Genomic DNA, 23,351 nt, shown 5'->3' on the forward strand with positions numbered 1-23,351 from the left:
CATATTATTACTAGGAAACAGAGTACTGTAGAAGATAAATTAGTTACTCTGTGTTAAACTGTCCTGTTTTCTATTACAAATCTAATTTGTCTAACTTTTTGTATCGTACCTTGTTTTAAATAAATACACACCAGAATTACTTTAGATATACCCATTGCCAGGAACCAGAATAAAAGAAAGAAAACAGGCTATAAAATGAAAAGATTAGACCAGGTGTAGAGGGCTTTATTGCCTTGTGTAGACCTATAGAATACAACTTTAATAACCCACCATATCGCTAACTTCGTATTACCTTTAAGCATGTGATGTCAGTCCCGTGCAAAAGGGTAGAAGGATGAAAATAAATATACAAGAGGTTTCCTATTTTCTGAATGGCACCTTTGAAAGAATAAATACAAGTTTATTTGTTCCTACTGGAAAGCACTGAACTTCATTACTAGCTGGGTGCTTGTCCCCTGTACCATCCAGTTCATATTGTTTAGGCATTCCAATAAATGTTCCTTCTTTGCAGAGTGGAAGGGTCAAATACAAGCATTTTTAATCTGAGACAATTCTGCTGATGTCCAAAGAATTAGTCCCATTTACATCAGGGCTGATTTTGGCTCTAGTGCACTCTGCAGAAACAAAACATACTGTAGTTTCAAAACTAATGAAATAACAGCCTTTGTACAACACATGTTCAGCTTCTATAGTATTCTGTTTTTGCAGTTGGAAGGCCCCAGGCATTGCTTTCCCTTCCAAGCCATACACAAAGAGGGGTTAGCAGAAAAAAGAACCTGTGCTAAAGTATGGAGCTTTCCTTTTGCTCTATCTTTCAGGATTATCATTTCTACCGATTTATACCCCTTTCCTTCCAACCTGATATTATACAGTTGCACTCTGTAGTGCTCTGCCACTGGTAGCACAAGCCATTTTGGTGTCTATTAATTTTTCTTTACCCTTAGACAGGTTCAATGCTAATTCTACACCTGTATATTCTACCAGGACCCTGCCACCATGAAAAATTACATTTTGCATCTCAATAAAATTGAATCTCCCAATTTTGCAGTCCTTATCTTGCTGACTTCCAGCTGGTTAAAGATGAATGCTGACATATGATTTGTTGACTACATAGTAAATTAACTTTTCTATAGAGTAAAAGCAAAATGGATACACATGCATCTCTGATTTAGTTAGTCTATACTGTTCAAAGCTACCCTGCCTTCTGCCTCTCCCACCTCCTACGTAATGGGAGCTTGTACATGAGAAGTTTACTGCAGAGCTGCCTAATTAGCTGTGCAGTAAACATCTCAGCATCTACACATCTGGCCCTTTTAGGAAACAGTAAACTAATAAACTCTGTAGCAGATTAGTACTTGTAAATAAAAGTACTATCCTGCTGCAGAGACTTTTTGTGTGCAGCAATGCAAGTGTAGATGCTGACCTGGCTGGCTGGAATATAAGGATGCTTCAATGCCAGGGCTGCCTGCTGACTAGCCCTGACACTGAAGCACCTTCATGCCCCATCCAGCCCCTCTGCAGCATGTTGAGTTGGGCAGGAGCATGTCCCAGGTGACAAGCTGAACCCCAGGGTCCCCTGCCAGCCAGGGCTGCTCTGCTTGAGCTCAACATGCTGCAGTCCTGGGCGCATGTTCAAACAATGTGTCTGTGATCAATAAACTCCAGCGTGATATGCACCAGAGTTTATTGCAGCTCATTAATAGCATGTGTAGATGCACCCAGTGAGTCACTTGAATCAAGAGTAGTTACGCCTTGAAAAATGTCTATTAAATGTATAATTGGGGAAGGTTACTATGTAGAATGTGTCATATTTCCACTCCTCTCACCAATCCCCTTCTCTCCCACTTCAAAGTAAGCACACTCCCTACCACCTAGGAGCCATGTGATGTAAAATCACCTACTGCAAGCAGACAGCTTAGCAAAATTTGTCCTCGTCTTACAATAAAATGTGTACAGAAATCTACATGTACAGAAATCATTCGTAGACCAGAAGAAATATTTGATGTATACTATCACAGCTAGATTATAGAGTGAAAGAGGAGAGCCAAAGGGGTATGCTGAGTTCCTACTTTCCCCAACACTCACACACAGGAGGCAGCCCTAATATGCATGGATACACTCCAAAGCATGAAGAGTCTAGCACTGCAATCACTGGGTGACTTTGCGTGGTCATGGCCCCAGTTCCTATATGCCCGATTACTTCAGTGTGGAGAGGGTCTGTTTAGTGCAATAGAAATTTTTATCAAGGGTTGGGGCAGATTTCCCCTAGCTTTGCTTCTTGCTGTCTCTGTAGCCAGTCAGATTTCCAGCTCTATTGCCGGGGCACAGGAAAAGAAAGATACCATGGCAAATAGCTGCTCTCCTCCCTTCCCCTTTCTGCAGTGACCCTCATTGTACAGATACACACCATGGCCACATCCATACATGCAGGTAGGTGCTGTTTGTGGCAACACGAACCACACAAGTTGAATGTTAAACCATGTGTGGCACTGCTAATTTACAGTGCAGAGGCAAAATTTGCTCCCAGGATTTCCCACTAGCAAAGTAAAGAAATTCCCAGGAAAAAAGCAGCACAAAGTGCATGAAAATAGTGTGTACCGGGACAATCCTGGAGACAGGGAAGCAAGCAGCCCTAGGCTGCCTGCTCCCCTGTCTCCACATGCTGCTCCCCAGATGGCTGGGGTGCAGGGTGCCACAGCGTGGGGCCTGTCTGTCAGCTAGTCCTGTGCTGAGGCATCTGTGCCGCAGCCAGACCCCCCCTCAGCATACACGGAGCTTGACTGGGAGCCAGGAGGAGTTCGGCATAGCCTGCAACAAAGGGCACATAGAGGGGTATGCATGGAGACACAAATCTGTGCTGCTGCAAGTGCACACCCCTGCCTGTATAGGGCACGGCCTATATGACTATTTAGGTATTACTGATCCTGCTTTAAGGTAAAGGGTGGACTAAGTGGACCTCTCATTGTTCTTTCTATGATTTCTAGAATCTCCCTTGGCCGTTAGAATTTAATTAAAACATAAATATTCAGTAGGATGTCCTGGTTGTTGTGTTGCTATTTATATCTGCCTATTTATCCCTGAAGTTCCATTAAAAGTAAAAATATGAGTGGTGATGTCTCTAGCTATCCTGGCTGCAAGTACCAATCAGGGAGTTAACAGTGCAAGCATTTAAATTCCACTCGTGGCTCACTTCTTATTGGAGGAAAAATGCAAGTGCAGATTTTCAGGTGCAAGTTGTATCCACAAATAAGGCAGTCTGGAAGCTGACTAAAATGCACTGATATCCCCAAAGGACTTGGCTTACAGCAGGGGTGGGCAAAATGCAGCCCAGGGGACGGATGTGGCCTGCCAGGCCACTATATCCGGCCCGCAGGCCCCTAAAAAATGTAGAAAATTAATATTAATCTGCCCTGGGTTGCCTGTCATGCGGCCCTCGATGGCTTTCCGAAACTCAGTAAGCAGCCCTCTGCCCAAAATAATTGCCTGCCTCTGGCTTACAGGAAGGCTATCACATAACCAGCATTAGAACCCATGCTCTCCCTGATTCCCAATCCTATAGTTTACCCATTCTTTCTTCTTTATTGAGGCACACAAAACGTCCCATGACAGAGTCTATATTAAAGGAAAGCAGCCAAGTTAAAGTTTGATTCCCACTAAAATGTTACCAAGTTTTTTATAATATGTTACTTGAAATGTTTCAATTGAAAGCCCAAAAAAACCATTTTATTTTAAATTAATAAACATTACTTGATGGTGTTTGAAACTCAAACACTACAGCAACAAGAACTTGAAAATGAAACTATCTATAAAAGTTCTCCCACTGAGTTTCGTTGTCCTAACTGAGGGAAATTCAGATAGTAAATGAGGAGGAAATAGTTACGCTTATACTACCAGAATAGAAAATACGCTTGATAACCCAAGATACTATCAGTAAGTTAGGTAAAGAAATGTGTTTATTTAAAAAATTTACCTTTATGTTGACAGTGTCTCTTCACAGTTCCCAGAAAAAAGAGGAACAGCAATAAGGATTAGGTCTGGGATTTTCAAAGGGCCCTTAGTAAGTTAGGCATTCAACTTCCAGGCCCTTAGAAGATCCTAATGTCAGGAGCCAATCATATTTTTCTTTTCCAAGATAAATTCCCATTACAGTTAACTGGAATTTTGCCTGATTATAAGGATTGCAAGATTGAACCCCAAATCTCCAAAAGCTAGAAGTCACAATAGTAAGTCACAGCAGGAAATATTGTGGATGGACCTACTGTGCCAATATTCTGTATTTAATTATTAACTATGAGTTTTGATATTTTCTTTACATAGTTTTGTTAGTTTTGAGTTTTTTTGGGGGTGGTGGGAGGAGCACATTAGTAATTTGCTGTGCACTATCCTGTATTTATAATTTAATTGTTTTTAATTATTTATTATAATTTGCATAAGTAAATAAAAGAACACTAGAATATGTAGTTATGCCTTTTATAGTTACTGTTAGCTAATGCAATTAATATAGACAGATGCAGAGGCATTACTAATTAGTACAATTGGAGGATGACATGAAAATTTTGCTACCAAACATCCAGAATACATTTTCAAGTCCAGCACCTGCAATGACAAAAAGATAATTTTTTTCCTTTGTGCCTTTAGTAGATATGTAGATATAAAAGCCATATCCACATCAATATATAAAATTCACCTAAAATCTAGAGTTGGCTTGAGTTGTATATGTGCAAGAAAAGAAAGGAAAAGGTTCTGCATGTTGTATTTTACTTAATGATGTTATTTTAAACAGTAAGATGTAGTCATCCCTATGGTATGCATATGCATATCCCATTGATTTTAGTGGGAGCTGCACACATGTGACTTTGAAGATGATTGACCTCTAAATTAGCTTTCTACAAAATAAAAGTTTTGGCGGGGGGGGGGGGGTCAGAGTCTCACATATAATTACAGACAGTCAAATTGATTTGTAAGTCTGAAAGGAAATATGTATTTATTCTGATTCCTAATAGAAAAGGTCTGTTCCTAAATGTAAATCAGATTAAGCTTGCATAAATATCATCCTTTTTATTTAAGTCAGGATACCCCTCACTTAACACTCAATGAAATTCAATTAATTTAATTCAATAAACCTACATTAGAATAGAGTGGGAATGTGCTGAGTTTGTTTCAGCTAGGGTTCGCCCTTCATGTATCTTGAAATATTCAAAAAGGATAAACATTTTTCACAACAGCAGGGAGGAACATACAGACAACACACTTTATGATGCATTTCATGTATGTAACAAGAATATAGTTGCCAGCAATAGGCAAGACACGTTGCATTTCACTAAGCCCCCAATTCTTATTCACCTTATGTAGCGCTTATTCATGATGACTAGTTCTTACTAACATAAGAATTTCCATTCAGTTCCTAATGCTTATCTTATATTCATCTTGGTTAAAGGCCTATCTTAGCCCCATTTCTGCAAATCATGCATAAATTGGGTAGCACTTACTCACTGGCCTTTCCTGTAAGGGACACAGAGTTAAACCAGTGATTCTCAACCAGGACACCATGGAGTGCCAAGCAATGTGGCACTCCATGGTGGCACAAGTTTGCACACTGGTAGGTGTGCAAACTTGATTCACAAGATAAACCTGAGGTTTCAAATAAGAATCCATAGTGTTAAAAAAGTTGTGACCTATTGTGATCTTTCTGAGTTCTTTGCAACAGAAAAATTGTTGTTTTATTTTTGCCAGTTAAAAAAAGAGAGAAAATTAAAAACTGGCATTGTCTGAGGGATACCTCGAGCCTAGTGGGGCAGTGCTCCTGGTCTGAAAAGGTTGAGGACCACTAGGTTAGACTCTAAAAATATAGTAGAAACAAAATAAGCATTACCCCATTAGCAACAGTGCAGCACACTTCTCCAACTGTAGGTCTGATTCTTGTGGAGTGCTAGCAGTATGGATTCTTGAACTGCCAAGTTCTGACTACACAACAGCATAAATAACAGATGCTTTGCTCCAGATCAGAAAGTTTTTTCTCCCTATAACATACAACAGTATTGACTGTGTATAATAATGAGGCTTTGATATTTTCTTTCACGAATGTGAACATAATCATCAGCGCTTTCCTGTTTCCCATCTCACCTCCCTCATTCCTAAAAGGATTTCTTTACCAAAAGCAACTCCCAGGACGTGTCTTTCTTGTTCTTCCTGGATGATTATTATAACTTCCCCTGGAGTCAAGCTGGATGACAGAGGTTGGAATGAATCCTCCGTGTCCTGGAGTTTAACTTTTCTTTATTATCTTTTCGTTGCTTCCTGAGAATTTTACAGTGATTTTTCAAATAAATGCATACATGTATACACGCAGGCATATATATGTACAAACACGTGTGTGTATAGGGGGGTGTATTAGACCTCACAACCTTGTGAAGTACAAAATTGGACCTACTTTACACATGGCAAACAGAAACACAAAATATCAAAGTGCTTTTGCCCCAAGGTGACTCAGTGGAGACTGTAAATTTCCAATGACACCTGCCATGGCTTCTGGCTTTTAAAGAGTTTACAGAATATCTCTGGTTGACCACTCAGATGCACAAACTATGCGCATACTATGTGCTGCACTATATACTTTTAAATATATTCAGAATTAAATGGATCTGTCTAAAATCATAAAATAGTGCACTTTCTAGTATAGAACATGTACACTGCTTCAATGAGAGTATCTACAAAATGGCTAGGGCTACAATCTGTGAGGATTTGCTAGCAATTACAGTGATACACATTTTTTTTATTCACAGCTCCCCTGAAAAGTAATATTTCTATTTCTGGGGAAAAAAAAAAAAGAAAGCCCTACTAAAGCATTAGGAACTCAGACCACAGAGTTAGTGAGTTTTGGAAAGTACAGAGTTTGATTGGGAGAGGAACACCACCATCCAGAACTATCTTTTTTTTTTTCTGGCATGGGTTCAAGCTGAATATCCTCCTTCCTGGTGATTTGCCTGTACATAAACTTTCAAGCATAGGTCTAAACACTTGGATCTGGGGGGGCTGCTTGTCGTTTAGAAAATAACCTGACATTTCAGAGGCCACAAAACTGAAAGTGATCATCACTGTGCTGGGCTGCATTGTCTGCCTCCGCCGGAACGAAGGCAGCGAGGAGTTCATTCATAAACTGAGGCTTGGAGGATAGGAGAAATGTAGCTCTAACGTGACAAGGATCAGAGCTCTGAACAGCAGAGTAGCCTGGGAACTTTGCATGCTTCGCCATTTTTCAAATTATGACTCATTCCAGTATCAAAAAATGTGTTCTTTGGAGCTCATCGGACACCCACCATCTCTCCTAAGGCGGCGAAAGCGGCAGCACCCTCCAAGTCCTGGCAGCAAGGGGAACTATGGTAAAAATCCCCAGCGGGACTGCACTGAGTATCAGGCTGCCTCCCAGCCCCGCACCACCCTGCAGCCGCCTCAAGCACCAGCCCTTGGCGGGGCGCTGGGCTCCGCTCCCTCCGGGCTGTTTTGAGGGGAAGGGGAAGGGGGGGTACTTCTTGGGATATGAAACGGAGCGAATAAAAGGATTCACCAAACAGGTGCGCTTTGGGGGGGGGGGGGGCGGGCTGTGTTTCCTCCTCTCATTGAATGAAACACATGCACACACAGAGCACAGCCTTGGGCACCCCCCACAGAGCCGCCTCGGGACTGCCCCCTGCACTAGCACCAGTGCACAGGGCAGGCGGGCGCCCCTCTGCGCGGCTCCTATCCCCTCAGTCTCTAGGAAGCACACGCACCCCCTCCTTCGCTCACTTGTCCCAGGGAGTCTTGCACACACGCGCGCGCGCGGGCTCTTTCCTACCCCGCCCCACGCTGTCCCCGGCCACTCTCCCGGGCTGCTCCCTGGGGCTGAAGGGCATTTCCAGCCATGAGCCGCCCGGGGAGGTCTGGCTGGAAACGCTTCCCGCGGGGAGGCTTCATAAAAAAGGGCAGCTAAGATGAGGGCGGGGGGGGGGGGGTAAATAGGACTCGCTGGGGCAAGTGAAAAAAGGAGGGGATGCAGTGTGCGTGTGTATACAGGAGTCACTGGGACACGTGAGGGAAGGAAGGGATATGTGCGTGTGCAAGACTCCCTGGGACAAGTGAGGGAAGGCTCTGTGTGTGTGTGTGTGTGTGTGTGTGTGTGTGTGTGTGTGTGTGTATACAAGTCATTGGGACAAGTGAGGGAAGGAAGGGATGTAGTGTGTGTGTGTCTGCAAGACTCCCCGGGACAAGTGAGGGAAGGCAGTGAGTGTGTGTGTGTATGTACAGGAGCCACTGGAACATGTGGGGGTGGAAGAGGACGCACTTTGTGGGTGTATGTGTGTGTGTGTACAGGAGTCACCGGGACAAGCGAGGGCAGGAGGGATGCAGAGTGTGTGTGTGTGTGTGTGTGTACGGGGCTCACGGGCCCCGCAGAGCGGGGAAGTGTGCAGCAAAAGGCGCCTGTGCCTGCCTCCCCCGCCCCCTGCTCCCCGCTCCCGCTGCTGCCGCGCGGGCTGGGAGGCGCAGCGCCAGGGCGGGCCGGGCCGGGCCGGAGCAGCTCGCTGGCAGGCGCGGGACTGGCGGGCGGGCAGGCAGGGCAGGCAGCCCCGCGGCGGCAGGGGCAGGGGCTGGACCAACCTCCCTCGCAAGAGGCGCCTGCGCATTGCAGGGGCGCCAGATTTGGCGGGAGGGGGAGTGTCCAAAAAAACCCTTTGTTTGATGGCATCTCTGTTTACAGAGTTGACTCTGCACCTCGCAACCTGTTCCCTCCTCCTCCCGCTCCCGGCTGCTCCGGCCCCGCGGCACGGCACTTTTTTCCCTCTTTTTTTTTTTTTGGAGGGGGGGGGGAGCAGCGAGGACAGCCGAGCCCTGCAGCAGCACCGCTCTCCTCCTCTTCCTCCCCCGGGGGCCAGTCCCAGGATGGCCCGGAGACCCAGGTACAGGTAAACTCCGCGTGTGCGCGTGTGCCTGGCGTGGGCAGGCTGTGAGGGGCCGGCTGCCAGGTGCCCCCAGGGTCGGGCGGCGGGGCTGGCGGCTCCCTGCGCCTCTGGCCCCTTCCAAGAGAGGCAGCGAGGCGGGCTCGCGTCCCGCGTCCCGCGCGGGGAACTGCTGCTGCTGCTGCTGCCTCCAGCTGCTCCGCGCTTCCCGCGGGCACTTGTTGCCTGGCCGCGCGGGCTGAGGGACGGGGCCGGCTGGGGCTGCGCTGCTGCCCGCTCATTCATTCCCGGCCGCGGGGGCGGGTGACAGCCGGGGCCGGGCGGAGAGAGAGCCCTTTACTGGGGCTGGCATTATTGCACCCCCAGCACGCACACACACACCTCCCGCTGGCCCGGGGGTCGCGCTGCCCTGCGTCTGTGCAGAGCTGAACGCGTCGCTCTGCACATGTGGAGCCCGGGCGGGCCGGGCCAACTCCGGCTGCGGCAGGAGGGGGGGAGGGAGTGTGTGTGTGTATGTGTGTGTGTCTCTGCATGTATATGCTTGCATGTGTGTGCATGTATATGTGCTTGTTTGGGTGTGTGTATAAGTGTGTGTGCCTGCATGTATATGCTCATGTATATGTGTGCGTCTCTGCACGCATGTGTGTGTCTGCATGCATATGCTTGTGTATGTGTGTCTGCACGTATATGTGTGCATGTGTGTGTATAAGTGTGTCTGTATATGCGGGTAAATGTGTGTGTATGTATAAGTGTGTGTGCCTGCATGTATATGCTTGTGTATATGTGTGTGTGTCTGCATGTATATGTGTGTGCCTGCATGTATATGCTTGTGTATATGTGTGCGTGTGTGTGTCTCTGCATATATATGCGTGTAAATGTGCGTGTGCACGCACATATATGCACTTGTGTGTGTCTGCATGTATATGCTTGTGTATGTGTATAAATGCATGTGTGTATATGTGTCTCTGCACGTATGTGTGTGAATGTATATGCTTGTATGTGTGTGTATAAGTGTGTCTCTGCATGTGTATATGTGTATGTGCACGTGTATGTTTTTGTGTGTGTATAAGTGTGTCTCTGCATGTATATGGGTGTAAATGTGTGTGTATGTATGTCTTGTATAAATGTGCGTGTGTCTGCATGTATATGCTTGTGTATATGCGCGTGTGTGTGTATATATGTGAGGGGGGTGTATAAGTGTGTGTGTGCATGGGTGGCTGGGCAGGAGCTGTCAGCAGCTTGCTCGTGCCCCCCCCAGTGCTGAGGAAGGGAGCTGGGTGCTGGGGGAGGGCGGGCCCGCGCTGGAGGGAGCGGTGCCGCGTGGCTGGTGCCAGGACAGGGGGTGGGGGGGGGCCGGCGGGCGGCGCTGCAGGGCTGTTCGCTAATGACCTCCGCGCGCCGGGTCGACACGTGGCCGGGGGATCCCCCTCCTTGACCAGCAAACCCCGCCCCCTCCCCCCCTGCACTCAGGACACGCATGCACATCTCACCCCACACACACACACACTCTCTACCCTGGCCCTACACACACACAGCCCTACATGCGCGTGCGCGCACACACACACACACACACACTCTGTCCTCAGCCCTACACATACCCACACAGTGTAAATACACACACAGTCCTCCCACCTCTACACACACTGCATATACATACGCACATCCCAGCCCTACACACAAACACTGTACATATACACACACACCCTCCTTAGCCCTACATACACCCACACACTATACTTATACACACACACACACAATCCCACCTCTACACACACACATACTGTACATACACATGGTCCCCCGCTGGCTCTACACACACTGCATACACACACACACGCATTCCCCCAGTCCTAAACAAACACCCCCAGCCCTACATACACATACACACACTCCCCACAGCTATAAAGAGACACACCCTCCCGTCTTTGGGAAGAACCAGGAGGCTTGCACAGCAGGGTGCAGGGGTGGGGATGGAAGAAGGAGCTGGTGCCTGTGCCCAGCATGGAATCCAGGTGCTCCCCTCACGGGGACTTTCTGGCGCCTCCCCCTGCTGGCAGCACAGCACCCTGGGCAGGGGTGCAGCAAGGTGCCAGCAGCCAGGTGTGTCCTAGCAAGCAGGCTCTGCACTGCTCCTGGTGTCCAGTTCCTTCAATCACAGTAGCAACAGCAGCGAGTCATTTCCTCTCCAACCTTTCTCTCCCCCCCTACTTTTTTTTTTTTTTGTCTTATTGCACAATTCGGTTTCCTTGACAAAAGTGCAGCCTGGCTGTGGTGCATGTAAACGGCACTGGCCAGGCAATCAGGTGGAGCTTTCTTAATTCTTGCAGCAGCCCGGCTCCTAGGGCCAAGTATTATCTGCCGGGAATCCTTTAAAATGCTTCAACAAGGCCAGAACCCAGACCAGCCGTGGATCAGCCTCAATTCCCAGGCCCTGCTGCTTCTTTTGCCACAGATTTCACCTCATCAGTGGTGAAATCCTTATTCCTAGACTCCAGTAAGGCCCTGTATAGGGAGTGAGGGACTTTGTGGGGCAAGCGGGGCATTCACTCATTTCACCAACTCATTGGTCTTCTACCTCAGTTTCTGCCCTGCTGGGTGTACTGTCAGTAAGTATAATTGTCAGTGAAACCAGTTTTCAAAATGATACTTGGAAATTGAGCCGCAAAACTTCCTTTGACAGCAGACAAGTTAAACAGCTGGCCCTGTGTGTCACTTTGAGAAGAAAATCCAACTTTCTTTTAAGTAAAAATAAAGCCAAGGAGCTGATACCGCTGTTCTGTTTGGAATGGTTGGACTGTAGCCAGAGGTCCCAGTGAAGCCTGTGAGATTGACTGCTCCTGTGAATAAGGACCATTCTCTGGGGCTGCAGGATCAGACCTTTGTTCACTGTTTATGTCCAGGTGTTCCACAATACTCAAAATACAGTGAGCTGTAGAGTCGGACTTTGCCTACCTAGAGGCTCAGTAGTGAATTAAGCCTGGGGTTAGTTGACTAGTTTGGTCAGTCACCCTCTTAGGGCTTGCTCTCAGACAGGCCCTACACACTGCTGTGGAATCTGATACACCTCTTACAACAGATTTTCCTTGATATGCAACATATGCCAAAAGACAGGGCTGAGGGCTTAATGTCATTTTAACTTAATATACTTTCATGCCTTAAGTTCTGGTTGTGTTTGCATCTTGGCTGCAAACTCGTATACTGAACTTCAGCTTAATGCAAGAAAAAAGGACACTTGAAAATCAAGGCTAACAGTAGAAAGGGTACCTGATCCTTGTTTGTTGATCAAAAAAAATATTTTTAAACAATTTGTTCGTATATCACCATCATTAGTCACAGACTACTGCATTGTCTTTTTTCTAGCCCTGCACATGTTGTCTCTTTGTCAAAGTTTCAAAAGTGATGTTTATATCTTAATGTTGGAAATAAAATATTACCCAACAGAAAGACAACTCCTGTTGCAAAATACTCAGTTTTAAATTTAGTTAGCTGGATAGAATACTGTTTGTGAAAACAGCAGTAGATTCCTTGTCACCCTTAGATAGCCTCTGGGGAAATCCCTTAGTCATGAATTAGGTGAGTATTGGAGTATTTCAGAAGTAGTATGAGGTATTTATAATACTATGAGGTATTTATAAATGCAGTAAGGGTTAGCAAAATAGTAAAAGGGCGATTGCTTCTCCTGTTGGTTATTATGGAGATCTTATACTTGTCTTTGGCTTTGTCTGTATGCGAACATGAAATGTAAGCATATTTTATGTTACAGTTTATTACAAAATGTATTATAAAATTTAGAATTTGTTTTGAAAACTTATGTCCTTTGATATGTTTGGTATTCTAACACCTAAATTGTTACTAAATATAATTTTGAGTAGTTTTGCTATTTTTATGGGTTTTTAATTAAATATACTTTGTATTATTTGGAACATACCCAGTTACTATATCAAATGTGTGAACGCATTAAGCATTATTCAAAATGTATGGCACAAGTTAAAAGGTTTTGAGCATGCACTTGTGTAAAGGACTCAGCCTCTTGTTCTCTTTATTGTCCCAAACATTGTATTTTAATTTGAAACTTTCATTGGTTGAACGGCTGCCAAGTGTGTAATTTGCCACTGATCTAACAGTGTGAGCAGGTCTAAACATGTACAGTAATAAGAAGGTTGCCAGCCTTTTGCTTGTATCTTTGGATACCGAAAACAGCAGAACCAGTTCAGAATAGAAGAACAACAGAATGCAGAACAAAATCTTGTTGTGCAAGTTTTCAAAGTTTTATCTCTTTAACCTTTGTAAAGATTGTTGGGTTTTTCATATTTTTTGTAATTAAGTAGTTCAAGCCCTCATGTTACACTCTGTGTCTCCTCCTGTTTTTTTCTCTAGCATATATAGTAGCGATGATGATGAAGAAGATGTTGAAATGTTTGATCATGACTATGATGGCTTGCTTCCCAAGACTGGAAAACGTCATTTAGGAAAAACCAGATGGACACGGGAGGAGGTAAATATAGATTCACTTATTACTTTTTCATTAAAGAGAGAGAGGGAATGGGCCGAATTTATCTCTCAGATGCATACTTCATTACACACTGACTTTAGTGGCACTCCGTCTATGTATGGGAGCAGAATTTGATCCACCAGCTGTATATAATATTTGATGCAACTTTGAGGTTCTCTCTGTTTTTCTTTTTGTAATAAAATGTCTAAATGGATGTCTTTGACTCCAACAAAACCTGCAGTACACGTGTTCAAACTGCTGCATGAGGCAGGTGGGCAAAAGAGTTTTGAAGTTACCTGTAGCAATGTTTGATTGTTACTGCTGGCACGTTTTGTTTGCAAATGGTTGCTAAGAGAGAAATGACGTCCATTCAGTGTCTTACAGCAGCAGAGAACTATGTGGGACAGACTTCTGCAGCCCTCTTACTCCAAACAAATGGGCCATCTTAAGTTGGTGCTTTAATAACATGGTTGTGATTCTAAGTTGTAATCATTAAAAGCTGGAAGAAGCAAATCTATTAAGCACCAAAGTCAGACATTAAAGATTTCAAAGGCAAAGGATAAGTATGTTTTGATAACATTTAGTTGTGGTGCTTTTGGTCTTATCATCTGATAAATTACAGTGATAAAGTTCACTGACAGGTGGATGTTCCACAGTCACTTACACTGCTTAAGCCTTGTGTGAAATATACTGTTATATGAGTTATATTTTGACTTTCTTAGTACCAACAATTCATACTGTTATATAAACAACATCAGGTCACTTCATGAAGGCTTTTCAAAAGCTTATATTGCTGTTACAATATCTTCATCCTTCTCCATGTGTGCAGTGGGCTGCTGCTTCTCATTGCAGTCCCTGGTACTGGACTTACAAATAAAGATACAGGAACGAATTCCATGCTGGTGTAACAGGGCAAAACTCCACTGAAGTAAATGGGGCTTTGTCCACCTAACACTAAGAGCAAATAAAAATCCATTGCTTTCCTATTCATTGTAAGTGCTTATGCTGTGAATATATTATTGGAGCTGCCTTGTCCTGAAATATTTAAAAATTAAGAGGAGAATTTTCAAAGGTGCCTAACAGAGTTAGACACCCAACTCCATTGAATTCCAATATGATCTGAGTGCTTGGCACCTGCTTAGGCTTCCTTGAAAATTCCAGCACAAAAATGACAATTAAATTGCTTTGGCTGGAAAGATGCAAATTATTATCATTTGAATAGTTCAGAACTGCAAAGCAAATGTGTTCTATCTCTATTTAGGAACCTATCAGTAATAAAGAAAAAACGTCTTCTGATTACAGAGAGATATTTGTCAAGACAAAAATCATAATCTGGCCAAAGACATTCCCCTTGATATCAGTAATTTATCACTATTGAAAGAAGTGGATGAATAAAAATCCAGCTACGTTCAGGATTTTTAACTGTACATACTACATTTATAGAACTAAGTGACTGAAGCAGTAATGCTGTTTTCTTTATGATCTAGGATGAGAAATTAAAGAAACTCGTGGAGCAGAATGGTACAGAAGACTGGAAAGTTATTGCCAATTTCCTTCCTGTAGGTGAACGTTGGTTTGTTTACAATTGTAGTGACAACTTATCACACGTTTTCTAGTAAGGGAAAAGAAAATTCAAAACTACATTTTCTTGAAAAGTGCAAAAACCTCCACAAATGGAGACTTAAGAAATTCAGTTTTAATACTATGGAGGGCTTTACTGACAATCTTATCTTCTCTGCCTTTTTTTTTCCTTTCCACTTCACATCTAAAGTGAGATTGGGGGAATGTAAGCAGACATTTTTGGGGTTTGTTGCAGAGCATATGATTGGTACAACAATGAATCAAAGAAGTTCCATCATACAGGAATTAGCACACTTAGCTTTAGTCAGTAATGGGTGCTTTAATGTGCACTAGCCTATTTTACTGTGCATTAGAATGTCACAGCAAAAACTGTGCTAATACGCTCATGTGCAGTAAAATTAGGCTACTGTGCATTAAGCATCACTAAAAAAGCATGTGCTTTTGCTGCTAAGCATTTGAGTAGCCTAATGTGCATTTAGTTATAATACCTCATAGAGGTACTAAATTTAATGTGCAGTAGCAAAAGCTCATTAATGAATGTATAGGTACACCCAATAAATGCTGCTTATAAAATTAATTTCTTTGCTGTTATTTGGACATTATAGCTAAGGGTTATTTTTCTGAATGACAACTGTTGGATTCATAGATAGTAAAGTTTGTATAATTACAATGAAATCAGAAAATTATGCAGTAGTTCAGTGAGCAAAATATTTCAATCTTAGCATCTAAGCAGTCTTGGCATTTGAAGAAGAGTGGGGGCAAATGTACTTAAGGACATCACACTGAGTTCATCTTATTTAATCTGTGTATTTTACATACAATCAGAATCGGACAGATGTGCAGTGTCAGCACCGATGGCAGAAGGTACTAAATCCGGAACTTATTAAAGGGCCATGGACTAAAGAAGAGGATCAGCGGGTAATTACCTTTTCTTTCAGTCCACTTAATATATAACGATGGGACCAATACTGCTGTTTTAGATGGGACACAACTCTTATGATTTTTGTGGCAACTGTGCATGAGCAAGGACTGCAAAACTGGTCCCAGTAATAGTAGTACTTAGCAATAATTTATTGTTTCCTGGTACAGTTTCAATTTTCCCTACCTTAAGTAGTTAATCGTTTAAACGCTGCAAATTTAAATGGAATCTAGAAATGCCCCTGTTAGTATCAACGCTTTTTCGTTTTGGAGCAAATATGTAACCAAAATATAAAACAGTGCCGACACAGGAGGTTTAGCACAATGGTTTTGAGAAACTTCATTTAAAACATTGCAGCATCACAGAATGATTGCACTGATTCATTATGTAATACTAAACATGCGTAATTTTTTTGCTTCTTTGAAGGTAATAGAGCTTGTGCAGAAATATGGGCCAAAGCGCTGGTCTGTAATTGCCAAGCACTTGAAAGGAAGGATTGGAAAACAGTGCAGGGAGAGATGGCACAACCATTTGAATCCAGAAGTAAAGAAAACTTCATGGACGGAAGAGGAAGATAGAATTATTTACCAAGCACACAAGCGGCTGGGAAACAGATGGGCAGAAATTGCAAAGTTACTACCTGGACGGTAATTTCATGTAGTAGCCCTTAAGTAGGGAAGAAAAGGCTGGAGGTCTTAGGAGTGTGTTCCCATGTCTTTTTAACAGATTGACAGAGCTGCACATTACAAACCAAAATTCTCAGAACCAAATCCTGGAGCCACTGACATCAATATGTATTTTTGCCATTGGCCCAAATGGGACCAGGATGTAGGCCTGAGTGGAAAAATAAATATTTTTTCTAAGTATTTACTACTGGATAAGGAAATAATAACCACATTAAATCATCCAGGGTTTCCCAAATATAGGTTTGGTCTGGTTTGTGTTTAAGTAATTGGCAAAACTGCCATTCACTTAACAGCCCAGGGCTAGGTTCTTCAAGTGAAGTTAAATTTACATTCAGTTAGGGGATGTAGTAGGCTTAAAATCAAATATATATTTTTTTAAATTGACTTAAAAGATACTTTAAGTCTTTGCCCCTGAGTCCTCCACAAAATTTTGATATGTGAATGATCCACGTATGGAGTTGAAAGAACTGACTAATGGTAGTTCCAGTCCAAGTAACACTTGTGCACATACGCCTCACAATGCAGATGAGCAGCCCCACTGCTTTCATTGGGGCTTATTATGTGTAAGTGCTGAGGACTGGTGCTGTATGTGCTGAGGACCCTACTGTGCAAGGACAACAGTGTAAGTGACCAAAGGGCTGCCAAATGCACAAAGTAAAAACAACATGTTTTTTCTTCAGTATTTTTTGCTATATTAATCATAGGTTGTAATTGTAACAATAGTTGGTAAAATCTCTTCAGGCTTTTAGTGTAATGTTATTGTGCCCTGTTAAGTAGCAACCCTCTTTTGCATGGAGAGAACAACAGTTAGGTTTATTATTTGGCAAGTTTTACAGTCTTGCAGGAAGGTTGCCTATACTACAGACAATATAAGTAATGATGAATTTCACGATGAAAAGAAAGCTTTTGGCTAGTTGTATTTGAACATACCACAAAACCCAAGTTTAATAATACCCAATTTGGATAGTTTTTCACTTAATCTACAGTATTTGAATACTCAGAACAGTTTTTCCCAAAATAAAATTAAACTCCCCTTTCCTCCTTAAAGACTACATGATATAACACTAGCATTGCCTAGGTTGCCAATTAGAGTGCTAGCTTGGAATTTAACCTTTTCACAGCTGGTTCCTACACTCACTTTGCAGCAATTAAGTGCATTCAAATTCCATTAGAGTCTTAATACTTCAAGTATGGCGACACGTTTACTGCACACGGTAGCTCAGAAAGAGAGTTTTGCCCACAAGCCTGTTGCTTCATATAATGGGAATGGGGGGTAGCTGAAATTGTTATTTTCTCACAGTGGGATATAAAATAGAAGCGTAAGAAATGAGTCTAAAACCCCTAGGAAGAATAGAGGTGTATTTGTCTTTTTTCATACTTTCCCATCATAAAAATTTCCCAAGGTGCAATCACATGAGAAAATCGGAGCAAAGATCTGTATTTTGGCACTGAAACTATTACAAGTCTGGGCCTACTAACCATGGGCAGAGGGAAGGTGGGAAGAGAAGTCCATTAAATTGTCACAGAAATCCATTGAGGACTAACTGAGTTCTACACTAATAGCAGTTTTCTGTCAATTAACTTTAATCTGAATTGAAAGGTCTTGTTTATAAAACTCTTTATATCCATGTATTTCTGTGTAGAACTGATAATGCTATCAAGAACCACTGGAATTCTACAATGCGCCGAAAAGTCGAACAGGAAGGTTATCTTCAGGAGTCTTCCAAAGCCAATCAGTCCTCAGTAGCCACAAACTTTCAGAAAAGCAATCACTTAATGGGCTTTACTCACACTCCACCTTCTGGACAGCTCTCAGCAGCCACCCAGCCCCCACTTAACAATGACTATTCCTATTACCACATCTCTGAACCACAAAATGTAAGCTGCTGAAAACCTCTTGTTGAATATGTAGATCTAAGATCCATTTATCAGTCTGTGAAATGATAAGGAGAGAAATGGTGTACTTTTGTGGGGGTGTGAGGGTGAGAGAGAGGTAGTAAATGTGTTAGACCTTCAGGCAGTTCAAGCATATAAGAAGTCCATTGACTTAATGTTAAGCAACTGTTGTGGTGTGGTGGGACACTGTATACTACAGTGATTCTTGTGATACAGCAATCCTAACATTTTAATTTTTAAAGCAAACTAGCCCATTACAAAAAGCAGTAAGTAACTTTTTTTACAGTGAGGAGTGCTGTACTTGTTGAGATGCGGCTTACTTTGGACCCTATTCTGCAGCCTTTCAAATGTTAAGCTGCCATGGATCACACTAATTGTTCTGGTTCTGGATTACTACAGAATTGAGTAATTACTAATTACTAACATGAAGATGATTACTATCCTAAACACAGCTACATTATAGGATGTTAGATGACAAGAAAGTGTGTCCTTGACATTTACACTTCAGTTTAGAAAAACGTAATAGCCTTGTCTTTAAACTAAGTTCTGCCCTACGTGCTCTATGTTTCACATTTAGAGTTTCTTCTCTTTAACGCTTAAGTGTTGCATTGTTAAAAACCACTCGATTTTCTTGTAAGTTAGACAAGTGGGTTTATCTCCATAAATTTTAAATGTTCAATGTAAGATGCTTCCACTTAACCCAAATAGATGTTGTAGGATAGCAAATGTAATAGAATGAATAATTCTGAGTGTCTTTTGCTTTTTTGGCGTAGGTCCCTGGCCAGATCCCATATCCAGTAGCACTTCATGTAAATATTGTCAATGTCCCTCAGCCAGCTGCTGCAGCTATTCAGGTAGATAATTTAAAGATCATTTTAAAAAACCTTTATGTGCAAGTTAAAACATAAACTTCTGTCCTTAAGTGATGAAGATAATGGGAAAGGGGAGGGAGTTCTAAAACATAATAATCAATAATCAGTGCTTCTGAGGTAAATTGGAACATATTCACTGACATCTAGTGTGACATCTTTCATTTTCTCCACTTCAGTGAAATTCAGTAGGGATTTTTACAGTAGAAAACACAATTGATGTGTTTCATCTCTGAGGCTAATTTGGCTGTTATACCACAGGATGGCAAGCCATAAGCATTTTAGTTGCAACATCCAATCAGACCTTTATCTTTTCTTTTCCCTTAACTCTTAATTGCAGAGACACTATAATGATGAAGACCCTGAGAAAGAAAAACGAATAAAGGAATTAGAGTTGCTACTAATGTCGACTGAGAATGAACTGAAAGGGCAGCAGGCATTACCAGTAAGATTGTCACTGTGTGCTTGGATGGAGGGATAGCAGCTTTACCCCAGTGCTTGTCTTTTTATCTTTTACTCCCCCTCTGCCTCTCACACTAATCAAGGCTCTATATTTCCATTTTAAGAGGATGAAACATAGCACATACTTAATATATATTTGTTTTGCACATTTATTTATACATTCTGGTATTTATTTGCAGGTATTTTTACTTTTGCAAAGCCAATGAAAGCAAGATTGGGCTCTGTGGTGTCTTATAATACCATGAGCTTGGTACCATTTAAGTGAACACAGTAAAATCCTAACAAACTTTAAATTTCTGAGGATCTGCATTTCTGAAAGTGTGCAATGGTTCATATATTGAAAATGTAGTGCCTGTTCATTAGAATTTTCCTCTCTGCTGTATTCCTTACTTCAGCTGCATATGGCATACTTTGTAAACTCAGTGCATGTGTTTACAATTTGTTTTACTTCTCTTTGAATAATGTTAGATCCTTTATAGCTGCATGCGTGAAACCAGTGCTGGCTATTACTGAATTTTCACATTTTGCTGTGTACAGGTAGTAAAATAGAAGAGCAGCTATATAACAATATAGCCAAAGCAAAAAAACCTCAAATCATCCTAGAAGATAAGTGATAGCCAGCAAATACTTTTATAAGTCATTTTAAAATTAATAATAAAACAACTGTGTGCATGATGTGTTAGTTTGGCCACTTTTAACTTTAGTTAATGTTTTGCAATTTCTTCTGTTGCATGATCACACTGGAAAGAAACTTCTGTTAATTTGCTCTTCTGCTTTCCTAACCACGTTGATTTGACAGCCTCTTCATTGCATTGGTGTAAGCTGTAGTGTTAGACAGGGACAGAAGAAGAAAAGAGATGTGCAAACAAAAGCAACTCTAACTCTTAAACCCTTTAGCCTCTCATAGAGCTGAGTGTTAAGTAGGGAATTCCTGCCGATCCTTGCTTCTCAGAGCAAAATACTTGCAGACAACAGATTTTTTGGAATAATGTAATATGAATTAATTGAAAATACAATATACGTTCATAATACTTGGTACTTGAACTAAATACATTTTAAGATAACAAATATAAATATTACTTAAAACAAAGTCTTGCGCTGATGAAAGGAAACATCTTGACAATTGTTTCATAGACCTAAGTTTTTAGATGATGCAATTACTTTTATCTTTCCTCCAGCGGCATCTGACACCTTGTGCAATTTCATTGCTAAGTTCCTTCTGCCTTTTCCCCCCCCACCCCTCCTTTTCTTTTTTTTTTTTTCTTCTTCCCTTAGACACAGAACCACACATCAAACTACCCAGGCTGGCACAGCACCACAATTGCTGACAATACCAGAACTAGTGGTGACAATGCACCTGTTTCCTGTTTGGGGGAACATCACCACTGCACTCCATCTCCACCAGTGGATCATGGTTGCTTACCTGAAGAAAGTGCAAGGTGCATGATCGTTCACCAGAGCAACATCCTGGATAATGTTAAGAATATCTTAGAATTTGCAGAAGCACTTCAGTTTGTAGACTCCGTAAGTAGAATTGCCATCTCAGGTGAACTGGTATCTGTTCAGGGAGTAAGATGACCAGAGCTCCTGTATTTAGTTGTATTTTCTGAATAACATGATTGCAAGATCTGAAATTTGGTTTTAAAATACCAACATATGGTTGCCTAGATATCAAGCTGCAAGGCACAATTAAATTTCTTACATGTGGGTTTATTTTTCCCCCTTTCTGTGCGGGTGGTGGTGCAATTTTTAGCAAACTGCACAATAAAACAGTTTGAAACAGTCTCTAAATATTACATGTTGCGTCTTAGAATAAAATCAGAGATAAGACAACCAGGTTAATTGTATAAACGATATTTATTCCAGATTGAAGAGTCAGAAGACTGTAGTTCTGTGTGTTGCTATGCGTGCTTCTGTATGCTTTTCTGGTATTCTTCCTTACTGCAAGATGTAGCATCCATAGCTGCCTCTTCTCAAAGCTTAAGGAGCTCGTATGGCATATCTGAAGAACTGGAAATCTTAATATAACAGTGAAGGGCTTACTGCACTTAACACTGGCCTTTGTTCACTGTAATCTCTGGTAATGTCAGCTGAAACAGAGGTGTTGCACTGAAATAAGTGTGTTGGTATCATTTTGATTTATAGCAACTAGGGTGCACAGCTTAAGCCATTCAGCTACATCCCATTCAGCATTTACTTAGCAACCATGGTGCTTAGAATAAAGTTAAACTTAGCTTGGTGAACACATTTTTCCGTAACAAAAGGCATTGTCTTCATACCAATGTAGATAATATTGGCAGGTCATCACTTGAGTCATTGCTACTTGTAGGAATTCAGTTTCCAGCAACTCTAGGATAATATACAGCTTGATATATTCAATATATATATTAAAATATGACTAAGGTGTTTGTAATATTACTCAAATAAACAGAGTCAAATTGAATTATATTGGGAAGGACGGCTTTTTTTTCTTTGGTTACTGGCATATCATAGTGCTTTATTTTCATGAGGTGGCACTATACTCTGTCTTATAGTTCCGTGCCTCCCACACTGTTTCAGGATCCTTCATCATGGGGTGATCTCAGCAGTTTTGAATTCTTTGAAGAAGCAGACATTTCGCCTAGCAAAACTCCCTCAGGCAAAGTCGCACAGCTTCAGCAAAGAGAGGCCATTGCGTGTAGACCTGAAGGACACTCTAGCACAAACTTGAGCAAATTCTTATTGAGTCAAGACTCTCTTGACTCACCAAAGCCCTTATCTGCCTCAAAATGCAGCACAACTCCGCTGGTCATTCTTCGCAAAAAGAGAGGGCATTCCAGCCACTTAGCCAGTGGCCACAGTAGCTCCTTCATACTTGCTGACGTCAGCAGTTCAACACCTAAGCGCTCCCCTGTCAAAAGTCTACCCTTCTCTCCCTCACAGGTAGATCAAGACTTCTGCACAGATGTTACTAATTCTCAAAAGTCACCAGAGTTAACAATTTAGAAACTAATCCTTTGGAACAAATGACTAAATACTGTTGCACTTGTTAATTTCACTCCATGTTTGAATCTTCTTACTGCTGTTAGTCTTCACCACTGAGTTTAGATTATCAGCAAGCTAACTGTTGATTTTCTTTTTCTCTATTGTTTCTTTAATTCTTCGTGGTTTTGTAGGGGAAGATGACTGCGTGCTTTGCTCTTGCTTTTAATACCTACCAGAGTTTAACATATCTGTTCATTGTAATACTTTCCATCTCTGTCCACTTACAGTATGATTCACTGACCCAGAAAATTCCAAATTGTATTTAGATAAAACTCAGATTGTGAAACAAACCAACAACAAACAGAAAATTCAAATGGTAGCTTCATTCTTAACTCAAGGCACTACAGTGGGTAGGACAAGGATGAAAAGAAAATATGCACATTGAAATCATCTTGGTCTCCACTTTGAATTTCCTGCCATTTGTTGCTTTGCCTCACAGCTTTAACATTATCTATGCATTGTTTTTGGTTTGTGGATTGCTTTTGTTAT

The 23,351-nt window shown here is 42.0% G+C and overlaps 1 protein-coding gene across 8 annotated transcripts in view; it reads left to right on the forward strand.

Moving 5' to 3' along the window:
* Positions 1–8,667: 8,667 nt before the first annotated feature.
* MYB (MYB proto-oncogene, transcription factor) overlaps positions 8,668–23,351 on the forward strand; it is a 29,557-nt gene continuing 14,873 nt past the window's right edge. For 2 of the 8 annotated variants that reach the window (XM_059713313.1, XM_059713299.1), the window contains exons 1-10: positions 8,668–8,939; positions 13,311–13,428; positions 14,913–14,984; positions 15,832–15,924; positions 16,352–16,572; positions 18,255–18,489; positions 19,281–19,361; positions 19,717–19,821; positions 21,114–21,362; positions 22,398–22,760. In XM_059713313.1, coding sequence (XP_059569296.1) covers positions 8,716–8,939; positions 13,311–13,428; positions 14,913–14,984; positions 15,832–15,924; positions 16,352–16,572; positions 18,255–18,489; positions 19,281–19,361; positions 19,717–19,821; positions 21,114–21,362; positions 22,398–22,760 — 1,761 coding nt within the window. In that variant the 5' untranslated portion in view covers positions 8,668–8,715. The remainder of the gene's footprint in view (positions 8,940–13,310; positions 13,429–14,912; positions 14,985–15,831; positions 15,925–16,351; positions 16,573–18,254; positions 18,490–19,280; positions 19,362–19,716; positions 19,822–21,113; positions 21,363–22,397; positions 22,761–23,351) is intronic. The other 6 variants (XM_059713306.1, XM_019479647.2, XM_059713324.1 and 3 more) reach the window with 6 other exon arrangements.

Source organism: Alligator mississippiensis, chromosome 1 (assembly GCF_030867095.1).
Source record: "Alligator mississippiensis isolate rAllMis1 chromosome 1, rAllMis1, whole genome shotgun sequence".
NCBI lineage: Eukaryota > Metazoa > Chordata > Crocodylia > Alligatoridae > Alligator > Alligator mississippiensis.